The sequence below is a fragment of the Microtus oregoni genome, unplaced genomic scaffold, assembly GCF_018167655.1.
Source record: "Microtus oregoni isolate MIOR12 unplaced genomic scaffold, Mior012 000109F_ref0000275, whole genome shotgun sequence".
Classification (NCBI taxonomy): Eukaryota; Metazoa; Chordata; class Mammalia; order Rodentia; family Cricetidae; genus Microtus; species Microtus oregoni.
The window spans coordinates 3001998-3019149 of NW_024544727.1; the positions used below are offsets into that span (position 1 = coordinate 3001998).

At 51.7% G+C, this 17152-nt stretch overlaps 1 protein-coding gene across 2 annotated transcripts; it reads right to left on the minus strand.

Annotated features, from left to right (window-relative positions):
• Window positions 1-155: 155 nt before the first annotated feature.
• LOC121443576 (sterile alpha motif domain-containing protein 11-like) lies at window positions 156-16624 on the minus strand. 2 transcript variants are annotated; one of them, XM_041645389.1, is made up of 14 exons: window positions 15717-16624; window positions 14593-14684; window positions 11521-11702; window positions 10880-10930; window positions 7351-7475; window positions 4349-4438; window positions 4068-4184; window positions 2732-2894; window positions 1810-1925; window positions 1636-1714; window positions 1047-1558; window positions 773-891; window positions 516-626; window positions 156-412 (listed from the first exon to the last, which is right to left on the minus strand). In XM_041645389.1, the coding sequence occupies exons 1-14, from the start codon at window positions 16231-16233 to the stop codon at window positions 170-172; spliced, it is 2517 nt and encodes an 838-aa protein (XP_041501323.1). In that variant the 5' UTR covers window positions 16234-16624; the 3' UTR covers window positions 156-169. The 2 variants fall into 2 exon arrangements, with proteins under 2 accessions (XP_041501323.1, XP_041501322.1); XM_041645388.1 differs by having other exon boundaries at window positions 4068-4202.
• Window positions 16625-17152: the final 528 nt, after the last annotated feature.

The window sequence follows — 17152 nt, forward strand, 5'->3', positions numbered from 1 at the left end:
CAGACCTCTACAGTTACTCCTAGAAGGTCTTTGTAAATTCATTTCTTTCTTCTTAAGCCACATGTTTTCCTTTTAAAATATTCTTGGTGTTTTTTGCATCTAAAACCAAAAGAAAAAGTACCCTGGAGGATGGGCATCAGGGAGTGTATAATGGTTGCCTGCTAGATCATTAGAGAAGCTGAGAAGGATCTGGGGCCCCTGGGAGCAGAGCTGTGGTCCCTGACCCATTCTCCTGCTTGGGTGAGGCTCGGCCTGTGGGCAGGTGGGCCCCCTCATATGGAGATGTGGTGGTTGCTGGAGACAGGAGTTGCTGTCCTGGGCTGAGCTCAGGGGCTTGCAGGCTTGTTGACTGCAACGGAAGGGCCACAGGGAAACTGGCCATGTAGAAGACACGGCCCAGGCGCTTGGCAACCTACAAAGAGATGAAGCTGGGTCAATACCTGCCAGATAAAGGGGACTGGGAGACCATCTCCAGTCACAAAGAACCCTTCCGCCCTCTCTATGAGAACACTTACTTGTGCTCTGATCTTAAGGGCAGGCCCTAGCTTCAGTCCCATAGTGTTCAGAAGGTGTTCTTCTGTCAGTAGAGGCAAAGTCTCTCCATCTATTCCTTGTTCTCTGAATACCTGGGGACAAGAAAAGCCCACAGAATAGAGTATGTCTTGCATGACAAATGACTCAGCAAAAGGATTGGTTCTTTCATGTTCTTTATGGGACATTGCTCGGGACAGGGCCTCCTGGCCTAGTTCCAGGGACCTGCCGCTCCCCTCACCCTGGCATACTCGCCACAGCCAGACAGGCCCCCCACGAAGTTGCAGACATCGTCTACAGTCCATTTGTTGACATCCTCAGGGGCTGTGGTTTCATCATTGTAGAGTCCCCCCATGGTGCCTGGAGATGGAAAGGATGTTACTAGGGCCTGGGCTTTTCCCTTGCATCCCCCCATGACCTGACCTTTCTCTTAATTTTTTAAAGCTCTTGGTTCAGTGACAAAGGATTTTTCTCCCCGTGGTACCCCCTATTAGTGGGTGGCTAGGGTTGCCCACCTGTGTGGAAGTAGGGGCTGACTGCCCCACAGGGGAATCCCAGGGGCAGTGGAGGGGGCATCATTGACCCTGAGAGAGGCCTCTTTCCTTCTGCTCTGGTCCCTCCTGTTGGGACTTGTCTGGGAGTAGAGGCCTCGCCTCTGGCAGCTGCTATCTCAAGGTCCTCTCCATCTGAATCCTTGGATGGCTCCTCGGAGACATCTTGAGCCCAGAGGCCAGCCCCTGTCCTCTCCTTGGGTTCACTGAGCTGGGCTGAGGCAGCACCAAGACTCCCCTTTTGAGGCTGGTTTTGGGCAGAGTCCTTGGTTGGGGTAGGGGGGCCTGGGCCTGGGGGTCCCTGGGGTGGCAGGGCCAGTAGTGGTGCTGAGCTGTGTTTCAAAACCAGCATGGAGCCACGTCGCTGGAGCTCCTCTGGACCCTCAGGGATATGCAAGGCCACCTCTGTCGCCAGCTGTTGTGGGCGGTGAGAGCTGCCCAGTTCTTTCTGCCTAAGCAACTCCGACATCTCCAGCCTGGACCAAAAGGGCAGACAGCAGGAGTCAGCATGGGCATGCTTAAAATGACTCTCACTGGTCTTCAAGGTTCTTACCGAGCTAAGCTCTGTTTCCGTAGAAGCTCCTGCTGCCGAGCTAAAATCTCAGTCTGGGCAGAGGGCAGGAAGCTGTAACCTGGGAGAAAAGAACAGGCCATTCTTGCTGGACCCTCTGCACCTAAAGAGGGCTCTACAGCGACACGAAGGGCTTCATATCCGCCTTTTTCTCACCTGGGGTCTGACACAGAGCTGTGGGCACCCCAAAAAATGGTGGTCGGAGATGCGAGCCCAGGGCGATGTGGGAGGCATTCTGGGGTGACAGCAAAGGGGGTGGCTGTGACAGCTCCCTGTGGACAGCAGAATAGTAAACACAGGCCCAGTTCCGACTGTGCACCCCTCCCCCTTTAGTGTAACCGCCTCCGGGTGCACTCCCTGCCGCCGCCTCTAATTGCCGACCCCACGGTCGTTGAGTCCCTGGTTTTGGCTTCGGGTCGTGCACTGCCCCCCGTCCAAGCTGGCGGCGCCAATTAATCTCCCCGGCGGCGCAGAGGCCCTGACCCTGTGGGCGGAGGCGGCTGCAGCGGTAATTACTGGGTGGGGGAGCACCTCTCATCCTGAGCCGTCCTGCGCAGGCGGGAGGGGCACACGATGGGGTAATTAGCCACAGTCCTGAGACGGAAGGCAGCCGCAAATGCTGCGGTCTGTGGCCAGTGGGGTGGAATGGGGAGTGTTTAGAAAACCTGGGGCTCCTGCCCAGAGCTCTCCTTGGTTCCACTAGTCCGCTGTGGAGGTAGTATGTACTTTGAACAGCTCTGATGTCTCTAGAGTTGTAACCCCAGCCCCCTCTGCACTTAGCTCTTCAAATTCCAGATAGTAAATGGCTTACTCTTTGCCTTCCTCAAGACATCACCACTATCCTAGGGCACCTTTACTAGGCTGGTCCCCAATTGCTCAACAAGGAAATTGGAACGGTCCTTTCTGTATATTCTTCCCCAGAAATATTTTCTTGCTCACAACAGCTGGTGTTAGGAGTCTCCTGCACTGGACCTTGAACACGGTACCCACACATATGTGATAAGGTCCAGGATGTGGCCTTGACCTCAACTAACCAGCCTAGAGACTATGGGGCCTTGCTGAAACACCACCTTAGTACCTTTCAGAGAAGGACGGGGCAGTAGCTGGAACTGTTCCCTCCCGGTGCTGAAATAGGCCTTGCTTCCGACGATGACCTGTTGCAGATGAGGGCAGGTGTACTTCCAAGCTGCTAGGACTCCTCAGAGTTGCTGCTGCCACTTCTTGCCGAACCCTTAGCAGATCTGGGAAGGGAGGCAACAGCAGTAACTCAGATGCTAAGCTCCCCCAGGAGTCCCCCTTGGTTATGGGGCATTGACCCAGTGAAGCCTAGAACAGAACGGGAGGAGGAGTCTCTCATGTCCTGAGCTCTGTTTTGTGTCACTGGGGCTGGAGGAGGATCAGCAGGGACACAGTTTGCTCCAGGACTATGTGGTGCAGCTGGGCAAGTCAAAATGAGTTGGGGGAGAAGAGCTCTGAGCTAGATAGCTTGGTGTTTTGAGTATATGCTCTAGTCTCTATCACAAAGATGGTCTGTGCAAAGGTCAGAGTTTAAGGACACAAGGCTGTTCCAGGTCAGTGGGAGAAAAGTTGGGAGGGGACCTCAAACAGAAGGCTGCCTAGGTAGGAAGAACTTGTCACTCCCATTAAGCAATAATAGTACACATGGCCATGATGGTAGACGACTATTAAATGTGGGGGCACTCCTAGCCCATTTAGTCCCCCTAGTTCAAGCTCTACTTCTCTGCTGCTCCCCTGCTACCTGTTTATAAATTACCGGGCCTGAAGCCAGCTCCAGAGCCCAATAAGCCACCCCCCCATCCACGCCCCCGCCATCCTCTGTACAGTGGTGATTGACAACCAGCTTGCCTATACACCCTCTCCTGCACAGGCCAGCAGCAGAGTTGGGAAAAGCAATTAAAAAGAAGGATTTTTAAATTATTAACATTTAGTGAATTATTTAGGTTCTTGGTGCCTGAGTTGCCCTGGGGGACAGTACCTTCTGTAAGAATAGGAAATTCTGCTCCCTTCCCTGAGCCCCCAGCCACTTCTGCCAGAAAAGATTCTCCGGTGTTGCAGCTGAATAGGGTGTCTTACTATTCCTAGGTAGCAGGAGTAGTGCCTCAGGCTTGGCTTCTTTCAAGCAATCTGAGCACTAGTGACCATATCCCACCTGTGAGAACCCCCTCCTTCCTGCCATGCCTGCCCCACAACAACAGCAGCCTTGAGACAGTTTGACCACAGATTCATGGTATTGCACTGACTACTTGGAGTGGAGGAGAACCTAGCATATGCCACAGAACCCACATCTCTCCTATGTCCCTCCCTCACCTGTGCCTTCCTCTCCCACTCAGGGATGAACAGTGGAGGGTTGGCATATTCGAGGTGGGAATGCTGAGGGTGGTGGTGGCACATACCATGGCTGGGGATACCCAGGTGGTAGAGACGTTGAGTTTCCTCAAAGGGGCCAGCCTCACTCAGGGCTGACATGAGCCGATGATAGTGATCCTCAGGGGCCATTGTAGACTCCAGCTCTGGAAGCAGCAGAGTCTCTATTGAAAGGAGCACATGGTGAGTGCAAGTCAAGGCCTCCTCTCTTGGTTTCTACCCAAGGTCTGGCAAACCCTTCAGGACGCAGGAACTCATAGCTCCCTCCCCTTTCTATGACCTGCCTCCTTTTCCGGAGTTAGACTCTCACCTTGTGGGGACTTGCTTCGCACCTTCTTCTCTGAAGAACAGTCACTAGTAATGTAGGAGGAGCAGCCCAGTCTCTTGCCCAACAGTTCACCTGTAGAGGATGGAGTGAGCCCCACCCAGTGCCTCATGACTTGGAGGGAAAGCCACCTGAACCTTAGCTCAGCTTGGAACCCCAACCACTACCACGTTCTCCCTGGCAGTTAAGACCTTGCCCAACCTGGTATCGCAGGCCAGAGGACACCATGACAGGTGGATGTGGAGCATAGCAAAGACACAAAGCAGTTCTGATGCTTGCCCTGGGCATGTAGATAGAAGTAATGAGAAGTTCACACCAATATTTCACCAGGCAGTCTCCTGTAAGTTCATGTTCTTCCTCAGCCCCACCTTGGGGGAACTGAGTGGCTTGCCTTTGCTGCTTTGGATAGGGTTGGATACTGTGCAGGTGTAGGGGAGGCAAGTACAGAAGTCATGCTTCAAATCTCAGCCTACTTTATTCTGGGTCTTCCCAGCCCTCCACCAGAAACTCCATTTCTTTCTCTAGTAACCTCTCTACTACACTTATTGACACAGAAAGGAAGCCGTTGTCTCTCCTTGGCAGTATGTGCACGCCTACTCATCCAGGCTCTGGGCTCTTGAGGGACTCCTGAACAACTCACCCCATAGTACATAGCCTATATGTGCTATGTCTGCACCAGGCTAGGCCCAGCCTCGGCTTCCAGTATCCCCTGTAGGATCCAGAGATCATACCCAACTTGCCAAACCTTAGGCATTAGTTGACCCAATTCCAGACCATTCTAAACACTACTACCCAGGTTCCTCCTGAGCTCCTGCCCTAAGGCTAGGGTATTTGCTGAACAGCCCATGCCATCTTGGTTCCAGGTTAAATGTTGCTGTCTTTGCCCTCCTTATCCTCACCAGCTAGAGGAATGTGGAGGAACAATTCCTTGGGTGATCCAAAAATCTCCATGATGCCCAGCAAGTGCTGTTTCCACGTGTGCCCACCCTTCCCCAAAGCTCTAAGCATTAGCACCAGAGCTGAATTCCAGTTTTAAAAATTTCCTAAATCTGTCATTCTTATCAAACTGGGGAAGTGTGGCAGCAAAAAATGCCAATCAATCATTACATTATGGCTGACAGAATGGTGCTAATAACTTATTGATCTCAACTACCTCACTGTCACTGGTGTAGCTGGCCATCCCAGGCTCTTCCTCAAAGACAGGGACAGCACCCATTGTTTGAACAAGAGTTCCATCCATAATCTCTCAAGACAGATGGATCCAGCAGGCAGATGAAGGGTATCTGGCTGCACTTGGGGCCACCAATAATGTATCAGAGACCAGTGGGCAGGAGAGGCAGCAGCTGATCTAGGCAGGGAGGAGGGTCACTTAGGTCTGTGTGGCCTGGTCTCACTCACTCTGTACATGTTGTTCTTATGCCAACCCACACATCCCCTTAAGGGTCAGGCAAGGGCTCTTTTCACAGCATTCTGTCCCTACTTTAACAATGGCTACCTGCAAAGCTCAGAGAGACAGAGAGAGAGAGAGGAGTGTGTGTGTGTGTGTGTGTCTTTCTATTCCTGAAGTTTGGATAATAACCTGGTGGAGACGATCATGGAGTAAAGGCATCTCAAATAAGACCCAGTCCCGTGGCAGACTTAATGAAGTCACATTCACTCCCAGCACACCAGGGTGCTGCTAACACAGCAGTATAACTGTGGGAAGATGCACAAAGACATATAACTTCCTGCAACCCCTATAGTCCTCTCTTGTCCAGGAGGCAGTGGGAGAGTGAACCCCTACAGAGAAAGAAAGCACCTAGGAAATAGGGACAAGACCCTAAGAGAATGCCTAAGTGAAGCAATACACACTCACATAGTTGTGCCACTATGAGCCCCTGTGTGCAGTGCAAAAGGAAGAGTGGCCAGACAGATGAGTAAAATCACAGACATATATATATATATATATATATATATATATATATATATATATATATGTAGTACACAGACACCACAACAAGTATTATGATGGCCCTGGCTGGGAGGAAGTGTGTGCATGTGCACACCCACACCCACACCCAAGGAGGTCTCTCTCTATGTGCAGGAACAGGGGAGGACCTGTGAGCTCAGAACATCACAATCATTATAGACTTCTTTGACTTTACCCCAATCAATGGGGCAATTAGATTTTATAAGGCGCTTGCTCAGCTGTTTCCACCCGGCTGGGCCTCCATCAGGTCCCCAGCTGTTCCAGAAGCAGCCCCCTACCAGCCCACAAAACCATTCAAGCACACGGGGCTTTGATAAAGATGTCCACTATGGTGGACCACACCCACCCACCCACGCAGTCTTTCCAAGCACTGCAGCCACACCAGACACTTTCCTAGGAGCCAGGAGAGAAAGGTCCCTCAAAGCCCCTGAATCTCAGGTGTGTCCTCACTGCAGCCTTATGGCCTGCTTTTCTGAGGAGTACCACGATCTCTGCCAGTTGCCTCTCTGAACTCCTGTGGCTTCCAGTAGTCAGTTTTCATGGTGGTTCTGGGAACCCTAGCATTCTTTGCTCACCTTGCTCAGGTTCAGCACCCCTGGAAGGCAGAACTCGGGTTGTACATGCTCTGTGGGTAGGAGAAGTGAGCATTCTTCTGACACACGAGTCATTCTACAGTGGGCAGTTCTGAGCTTAGGAGAGGCTTACATGGTATCTGCCCCTTTGAGGAAGGGTTGGTGGGTCTTGGCCACTCGAAACCCACTCCACCAAAAGCAATAATGGAGCAGTCTCTGCTGTAGCCATGTCTGCCTGGCTGTCTGGGATTAACACAATTACCATCACATGTAGCCCCAGGGGAAAGCCAGTCTCACAACCCACCCCCCTTGCTGGCCTCTGGCTGCCAGCCAAAGTGCTCAGGGCCCAGAGCTGCTGATTAGAGACTTGGGGAGGACAGTCTCTAGTCAGGATAGCTGTGGCCCCAGAGCCCCACTCTACCATTGGGATCTCTTGGATTCCTCACCTGCAGGTCCAAGGCCAATCTCCACGTTGCCTCTCTGGAAGTCACAGTGGCTTGGATGCTCAGGCATAACAAGGTGGTGGCTTTGATGTACGCTGGATATAAGGGTGGGGAGATCGTTGTCTTGGCTGCAGAAGAGCAAGACAGACCAAGCTATGAGCTGCTTCATTAGTTGGAAATCTGGCATTGTCGGTATGAGGGTACATGACTTGTGGACAGTATGCACTAAGTATGCAAAGCCAGCTGCACACTCCTGTGTGAGACCACTGACAGCACACGTGTATACCCTCTAAGCAGACCAAAGGGAAGTCAGGACCTGGTACTTAGACCTAATTGCAGTTCTAAGACAACCCCTTCAGCTATCCTTCTTGCAGAGAAAAGTGTGTCCTGATTTGCCCTGGAGAGCAGCCTGAAGAGAGAGTAAGCTGCCATATATACCGCCAGCTCTGGCAGCAAGAACATGGAACATACTCCCTAGTTCCTAGTTCTTTTAAATAAGGAAACTGAAGTTCTGACCAGAGCTCATTAGCAGAGAGCCACCACCAGGCGTGGGTAGGTCCGGAACTTCTACACAGGATCTTTTGACTCGGTATAACAGCATTTAACTGTGTTTGTCATTCCTGCTGAGTCAGCTGAGTCCTCATCCACAGAGCCCCATAGAGGAGAGGATATATAAGTAGGAATTCCTTACCCTGGAGTTCTGTAAGCATCAGTAGAGAAGGAAGACACAGGAAGCCAAAGTCAGGGCAGGAGCAGTGGTGTCCAGTGCTCAGCCCTCCATGGCTCACCTGTTACAGAGCAGCCTCAGATCCTGGCAGTGCCTCTACAAAGTGACCTAGGAATCAACTCTGAACCTCATTAAATAGCTCCCAGCCCCTGACCATGGTGACTGTAGCTGGGCTAATCCAGGGCTGGCACCTAAGCAGATCAGTTTCATCAGCAGACACCCAAGAGGGCCCCAGCCTAGAGGCCCAGATGTGTTCTTCCCATCTCAGCACTGCAGACCCAGAGGGCAGGTGGGGGTGTAAGTACGTTATAGGATTAATTGGCATGAAGCTCATCCCCTGCATCCTCATCAGTGTGGGGGTGTCAGAGAGAATTGCTATCTCAGCATGGGGGGGGGTTGTGGGCTGACTAGGCACAGACTGGAACAGCTACAGACTGGTCCCCATGAGGATTTCCTTCTAGTTAGGAGGTAAATCAGTTTCTAGGAGCTCCAGGGAGTGGGCAGAAGTCTGTTCTCTTTGAGCACAGCCTGGCCCACAGAAGGAAAGTGAGGTTTCCTGCCTGGACCTGTATCTGGAAAAGTCTGGTGACAATTTCAGAGTCACTAGGTACTGGATAGCATGATTCCATGGAGTGATAGCAGGTCAGAACAGGACTTGAATTTAGCATCCACCTCCCATTCTGCCTTGGTAGTTTGTTCTGTGTTCTCAAAGATGATGCAGTTCTGAAAACCAGTTCCTATAGCTTGGTCATTCACTGAACAAATTATGCTGATTTTATACACTGAAAAATTCCATGCATACATGGCCGAAATGCATTAATTATGCTCTTAGCGTCATGGTATGAGGTTCTTGAAGCCACAACTCACCCTCTGCTTCCCACTGCATTCTACTACATGTTATGGACCAAGCCCTGGAGTACCTCAGGAGGTTGAGGCATGGATGAAGAGATGGATGGTCCTGGTAGAGCCAGAACACTGCGGGGGGAGGATCATGAGGAGGCCAGAAAGAGAAAAAGATTGGCCTAGCACACCTTCTGGGGTCTCCATCCTGTTCCTTTGGTCTTATCATGAAATCCAGACTTGTTCCCCTCCCTGTCAGTTTAGGAACCCTGAGGGTTCAGAGGCTATGCTGCTAAAGGCTTCACAGGCATTTGGGTGAGTTATGATTCTTGCTTGATCCAAGCAGACAGGTGGTTCCCTACATGGTTTGTCAGAGGACCAAAGACAGATGGACGATGGATTAGCGGAAACAAGTGAAAAGACAAGTGGAGAGTGACCACAGAAATGGATTCATAGACAGGGAACTAGAGACAGAAGAACGAGTAGGCAAGCCAACAAGGCAAAACAAAGGGCCAGGTGGGGGTAGCACAAGCAGCTGGTCTTGGCCACCTGTGCCCCTTCCTGTCTAGACACTGGATCCACCAGTAGGTAAGTTGAAGGCTGTCAGTACTCCTGCCTTCTTACCCCTTCCGATAGAATCCTGACTCTTGGAACTAAGGGACTTCTTGAGGGGCACCAGGCTGCAGTTGTTGACACTGTGATGAACTTGTATGGACACATCCTCACTAAAGCCTTGGGAATGTGAGGAGGGTCACAGGAGGTAAGAACTCCTGGAGGAGAGGCATAAGCACCAGCTTCCCTACTGGTCTTGCTGACAAATCTATCCTGCAGCATGTATAGTAAAAAGTTCATGAAATGTCATCAGTGTTCATGATGGGTCATACAAATGATCAGTGGAGCTGGTAACTTCAAAATTAGGTAGAAATAAGTTTAAAGATTTTTTTTTATTGCAATGCAACCCCAGGATGCAGGCTTTGTCAATCACACAAATAATAACACATCTGAAAGAAGCCAGGACAGACATTCAAATGTGACTGGCCTGGAGCCTGGCCACAGAAGGCTAGTCTCTTCCCGAGGCCACATTCCACAGTTGGACTTTTCCTGATGTATGCCCTGTAGGTCCTGGGGTAAGACAGCGGGGCATGCTCACAGACCTATTCCTTGCTCCTCAGAAACAGGGAGACTGGATCTTCCCAACACTCCAGCTTCCTTATATGGTGACTTCATTTTCATCTTCTTGCGACATCTGTATTTGCAGCCCCCATCATGCTTCCATATTATGAATCTATGTGTTCCTAAGAAAACCCATGACCTGATGGGCGAGGGTTTCTCCAGAAGGATCCTTTCAAAACATGCTTACTTGGCGAAAATCTTTCTGTGCCTTCTTTCTTGAAGATAAAACCCAATAGGTCCAGCATTCAAGGCCCAGATCTTTAGCGTCCACCTGGCCAAACTGGCCTCTCATATCTCATTCTAACACAACTTTGCAGAATCCCTTTGCCCCAGTGAACTCTCATATATCCTCCAAGACGTCACTCATATATCACCATTCTCATCTCCTGGTCCATTTCTGGTAGGTTAAGCAGAGAATATTATAGCCTCATCTCTGAGCAGATGGATACAAATGGACAGTCCCATCAGGGACAGCATATACGCAGACTCTAGAACCTCTCTTCTCAGAACCTCTGCCTGTGCTACTTGACATGTGGGATGTGCTTGGTTAAGGTGGGATCCTGCCACCCAGTTTGCCACAACCCGGGTTGTGCAAAAAGACATAGAAAACCTGGTGGATACTCAGCTCACATTGGTTTATATTGGTCAGAAAATGAACAAGACAGGTCCATCAGCAGAAGAGGGAGAAGAGGCAGGCGGCATAGCATAAGCAGGGCCCGAGGGGAAGCACAGCAATAAAACTCCCTGCTGCCTGTGATGTGTGTGTAGAGCCTCACAGACTTGGACTCCTACCTGCAGGATGTTTCTCTGAAGGAGATATTCACATCCCAGTGGGTGTGGACTCTGAAAAGGGAAAAATAGAGGGTCAGCATGGCTCCGGGAATATACCTGGGCAGAAGGATATACATGAATCTGATTTTGGCATCCTGTTGTACCAGTAGTTAGGGCAGTGGCTAAGAGGCAATGCCCCATGCCAAGTTAAATGTGCTTCAGCTCCCACTCGCCAGGTGAGAGTCAGCTTCTGGATTTACAACAGTCCTGACCTCACTTCACTTTGGGCACCTAAAGTAGCTTGGCTGCATAGTCGGTGAGGGAATATAGTGTCCGGAGTCTTCCTATACATGGTATTCTACTGAAATCAAATTTCTAGTTGCCGGGGCTGTTTCAGCCAGTGTGAGATCACACAAGAAGAACCTCACAGCAGTCACTTGAAGGAGACGTAGATCATGAGCCCAGGTTGGTATAGGCTTCTGGGTCTCACTGCTACCAACCCATTTCCTAAAAGTGACCCCTGCAGAGAATCAAAGTGCCTGGATGAGATGTCAAGAAAGGTTCCTGCCTGTGCCTGATACTCACAGTGTTTGCAGACCTTGACTGTGCTGTCCCACCCCCACCCCCATAGTAGCCTCCTAGCCTGGCTGTGGAATCAGTACCTTCTCTTCATGATATGGACGTGTGGATCATCCTCCTGCTTCAGGCCTGGCTGCTGCCTACAAGCTGGGCCACTTCCATCACTGTCACCGTCACTGGCTGAGAAACTGGGGGTTCTTTCTTTCTTTAGGGCATGTGTAGGGGGCAGAGTGACTGTTCTCTTGTCGGCCAAACGTCCCCGGTTCTGAGAAGGTGGGAAGAGGAGGGTTAGGTTAGGTCAGGCCTTCAGCCTCCAGAGTTCAGACCAAGGTGCAGAAGCCCCATTGCTATAGACCAGCACACAAGGATGATAGTGTGGGACCCACAGGCTCCAGTCCAGTTCTTCTCTGTAGGCACAGCCTCAGTGATGGCTCATCTTACATGGTAAGTCCCACCTTCCACATCCTAGAGAATGCCTCTCAACCCCAGTTCATTTCATGGGACTGGAGCGGGGCAGAGTTCTAGCCCCATTCTCGCTATCCACTGTCAGACAGAAACATCAATGAACTGTCTTTTTTTTTTTTTTTAATTTCTTTCTCTCCACCCCAGCCCCCACTTCTGAGATACTGGGCATGCTAGGCAAGAGCTCTGCAGTCTGAACAGTGTCCCACTCTGGGTTCTGGGAGCCATAGTCTCTGCTGCATATGCCATCAGGAGTCTTCTGGGGCCTACATTTGGTTACTTTTCAGAGTAGGTAATAAGGACTCTGTAGTACCAAGTCAGTGGTGTGAATCACTACGGTTTGAAGACAGGCCCCAGGACAAGAGGGTTATTTCTATGGTTCCCTTTAAGATCTACTTGACTTTTGTCCTTCACTGTTCTAGGGACAGCAGAGTGAAGGTTAGGCTGAAAGGGTAAAGCCCTTTCTTACACTTGGGATTTATTCTACAGATGTTATACCTACAAGGCTTGTGTCCCAGGCCTCTGTCATCCCACAGGCTTGGGGAATCATTTCTATGAGCGCTTGCTTGTCTCTCGATAACAGAAACAAGTTTTTTTTCTTTCTTACATACAATGGGACACAGGGGCCATGAGATTGTCACTTGGAAAGAGCCAGAGCCAGTTGGCTATTGCCAGCCTCAACCCCACGACACAAACAGTAGGCACAGGGACCTACTTGCACCTTCCACACCCTAAGAGTACCAGGAGTTGGGTCTTGGGTGGTACCTGGGGGATGACCCATGAGAAATGGTACAAAGGACCCAGAGGGCTGTCCCGATAATACCCAAGAACTGAGAATATACCTTCCTTTGTGTGCTGAAAATGTCAGCCAGCCCTACAGCTTAACATATTTGAAAACATCTGAAAACCTAACCAAGAGCTAGCCTGCTCATACAGTGGGAGGGGTGCCGTCACTCAGGGCCTCTGACTTATGTGCACACTGTTTTCAAGTACTGGAATATCTGTGATACTGATTCATACTTGTGATCCTGATTGTGGGGTACGGTGGGAAAGGTGGGGAAGTCTTTCTAAAAAGGAACCAGGAGTAGGAAAGTTGGCCTCAGCCCTGAGTTGTCTCCCACCCATGGTAGGGATTGGGAGGTCTAGATAAACAGCAGGCCCATTCCTTTCTGAGCTGCAGATTTCCCACTTGAAGTGAGGGAGGCACTGAGCTACTTGTCCCCCAGGCTTGTGGGGGTGCTCAACGTGCTTTGGTTTGTAAGCAGCATGACTCCTCCCATCCAAACAGAAAATAGAACTCTGTAAATCTAATGAGGACCCCTCTCCCACCAGCTACCTGCAGACTTTGACCTCTGGTTCCAGCAGTTAGTGGAATGATGCCTGTATTCACCTACATGTTTTGTGAACCTCGTATGTTGGCCTGCATTAGATCTGGCAGGCTCTGCATGTGGTTCCATTCATCTGCCCCAAATGCATGAGTTTGTGGTTTCCCAGCATGGCCCTCAGGGCCCATAAGGAACCAATAAGGATGCTCCACCACAAGCCCAAATGAAACAAATTTAAGGTGGACAATTGGGTCCTATCGTGGCATCTCTCTGCCTCACTCTGCCCCGGCAGACAGGATGTTGGGTGAAGCCAGGTACAGCTCTAGTTCAACATCAAGACACTTATTGCTCTCCCCCAGGTGCTCTTATTCCCTCTCCTGAGGTAATCTCTTTTTTCAAATGAATCTGTCAAACCCTTCTTGCATAAGGGCATGCATGCTTGATCCCTAATCTCTCTTGTTCTTTAAGTACTCAGATACATTGTCTACCTTTGGTGGGATTCTGTAACCAGTCCCCAACTTTAGCTCACTAGATGCTTATACAGCCTGCTCTGACTAGGCTATCCCATCAGGACACTCAGACATTTAGTCATATACTAGGCAGGATTCCAACTCAGCACCCCAGAGACACAGGTTGCTCACCCTCAAGCCTGGGACTATCCCAGATCACAGTCAAAGCAAGTCAGTACTGCCATGCCTCAGAATGAGCCCAGTCCCACAATCAGCATCACTCCCAGGTGTTCCAGATAATTTGGTGACCTTCAGATCTAGGCCAAGAGGAATGACATGATCCAGGAATAAGGCTATGCATTATTCCCACGATTTGAGTAACAACAGTTCCGATGATGGAAGAATTGGAAAGAGGTAACTCACTTGCTGTGAGTTTGAGGTCAGCCTGGTCTATAGAATGAGTTCCAGGACAGTCAAGGTGGTTACAGAGAGAAAGCCTGTCTCAAAAAACCAAAACCAGAACCAAAACCAAAACCACAACAACAATTGCTGCTCTTGCAAAGGACCTGGGTTTTGTTCTAAGTATTCACATGGCGGCTTAATACCATACTCAATTCTAGTTCCAGGGTCTCTCTGGCTTCATAGGCACCAGGCATGCATGAAACAGACACACACATAAAACAAAAATAATTCTTAAACAACAGCTCACCCTGTATCCAACCCGGGATTCCTTTTCTTTCCCAGCTACAGTCTGGGAGGGTGCCAAGGAACCTACTGACCTATTTACTTTTCTCAGGTTCCTCTAGCACACCAGCAGGGTTGAGGTTAGGATGTTCATTCCCAGACAACATAGCCACCACTTTTGAAGCTGAAACCCAGCCCTTCTGCCCAACAATCTCCAGCTTATCTCATATCTCACCACGGGCGAGGATATTCTACAGCCTGGACAATCGCAGATCGGGGGGTGCACTTGCAGGATCCCCTTGGACATAAGCGTCTTCAGGCTTTTCCCTGCCAGGAGACCAAGCAGAACACGTGAGGGAGAGGCCAGGTGCATTTAGCATTAGCATGCTTTTCAGGGGGTATAGCTGCAAGGCCAGATTTCCCTCTTCCCCGCAAAAATTCATGAAATTGTGCACGAAATTCACAATGATCTCTTAAACCCACCGTGCCCAACTTCTCATCTGAAATTCTCTCTCACCTTTGTGGCAGCTGCTTGGGAAATGCGGGAAATGCAGGGTCTCTAAAACTCAAATTCTGAGCGAGTGCCCCTGCCTGACCAAGGGATTACTCCCCCCCCCCCCCCCCCCCCGTCCCCATTTTCGTTGCCCTTCTCTAGAGCTCCACCCTTTCCAAACCGGTCCCAAGGGAACTCATGACAAAGGCAGATGAGGTGAGAGGTGAGAAGGGAATCAGGCCTGCTTCTGCATTCCCTTCCTCGCAGGAAGAGATAGCTAATGGGAGGCGTGACCCCCTAAACCTTACGCATTCAGGTCTCTAACTTTTTAACTCCCCGCGCAGCGCTAGCGCTTATTGAACCCGGCTCAGGAGCCTCCATATCGTATCCAAACAGGCTTTGGCCGGCAGTATCGTCAACGTTGTCAGGTTCCGCTGCCCCCACCTGCTGACACAGCATCCACTAAATGCGCACTCCTACCCTTGCCTCAAGTGCACCCCACCACTCCTGTCAAGAACCGCTGGCTGGGCGCCTGTGGGGAAGAGGCTCCCCTCCCACTGGCCTCTCCCGAGTTCCCGTAAACTTCCCCTGCCTTCACGGCTCGCAGACCCAGAACCCTTTGACCTGGGCTGAAGAGATCAGGGAGGCTGAGAAACCTTTGCTGTGTCCACTAAGTCGCTCGTGCGTGGGTGGGTGGACAGAAGGGGCTGGCGAGGGGTGGTGGTGGAAAGAGAAGGGTATCCCCAGCACTAGCCCTGGAGCCACAGCGCCCCCTCTGGGCTAATGCTAGGTGTCCCAGGTGGCAGAATGAGGAACCTGGGGCACAGAAGAGGGACAAGCGGCTCGAGCCCCCACCGTGACCGCACCTTTGTGGCGGATGCTGCGCTTCCAGTCCTTGGCGGTCTCGCGGCCGCTGACGAACTGGAACTCGTTGGGTGTGAGCCACTCGCCCCGGTGTCGGATGGACGGGCCCTTGCTGCCCTGGCAGAGTTTGCGTACGTAGAGCAGCGCGCGGTTGGCGCCGCACTCCACCTCGATACACGGCTCGCCGTTGTCTAGCAGCGGCTGGAAATCCGGTGCCGCCGCTGCAGTAGCTGAGAAGCGCTCGAAGGCCAGCGGGTCTCGGGGCAAGTAGAGATGAGGCGCGGCCTCGTGCAGGTTAAGGTAAGGGCGCGAGGGGCGGAGTGAAGGAGCCAGCAGCGCCTCGTAGCCCGAAGCTGAGGCGGGCAGAGAGGCGGCCGGGGGCAGGGCTGCTGCAGCGGGCAGAGGCGCCAAGTAGGCGGGCAGTGGTGGCAGCGGCAGTGTGGCCAGGGTCGGGTGAAAGGTGGCCAGGGCCAGGGCCAGGTCCTCGCGGCCCGGGAGCTCCTTTTTCACTGCTGGCATGGCACTCAGATGAAGGCTTTTTGTTGCCTGCGCGATTTATTTTGGTTGGAGTTGGGTCTTGGGCCGGGAAGTCCTGGATAGAGCCTGACTACGCACTCACTCGGCGGGCTACTATGCCTCAGTGTTCGCAGCAGATGCAGCCCTCTTGCTGACCGCCAGGCCTCCCTGGACAGTTGTCTGGACGTTTAGCTGGGCCTCGATCGCCTGAGGCATGGTGCTCCTGGAACTGCCTAAGATCTTGGGCTGCAGCTCCTGGGTCCTAGGTCTCTGCAGAGCGGCAGAAGTCTAACTACATTCGTGTCCAGGGCCAGTCCTTTCCTCAACACTAACCAGAGCTGGACTGATCCCGGCAGTGAGAAGTTGCAGAGTCGCCTGTCCTGTTCGTAGTCCAGCCTGGGATTCTTAGCCTCAGCCCCGCCTTTCCCCGCCCCCCAGCTGCCCCGCCGCACACTGCGTTTGTTGGAGGACTTGGAAGACCCGCCGCCGCCGCCGCCGCCTCCGTCGCCGCCGCCGTCGCCGCAGCCGCCGCCACAACTTGGCCCATTTAAACCGCCCTGGCGCGGCGGGCGGGCTCGGGCTCCGGTGGGGGGTGCGTGAAGGCCGACTGGACTCCGAAGACACGGAGGTCGCGGGACAAGGCTACAGCCCTGACTTCTTCACAGTGGAGAAAATGAAAGGAGACCCTGGGGTGTGAGTGCTGAGTGCAAGACCCCAACTGTGGTCTAAAGGAATGTAGGGTAATCTGCAGGATAGGTGAGTGGGTTTCTGCTGAAATGGAGCTGGTATGATCTCATTTCCCCCTTGAGTGTGAGCCTGCTCTCCTTCCCCTCAGATGGCCTCTATGTATCTGCAGGGGCTGGGTTGTGGATTGTGGAGTGTTTGAGTTCTCTTCGTAAGTAAGAATAGCAGTTCTCTGTCA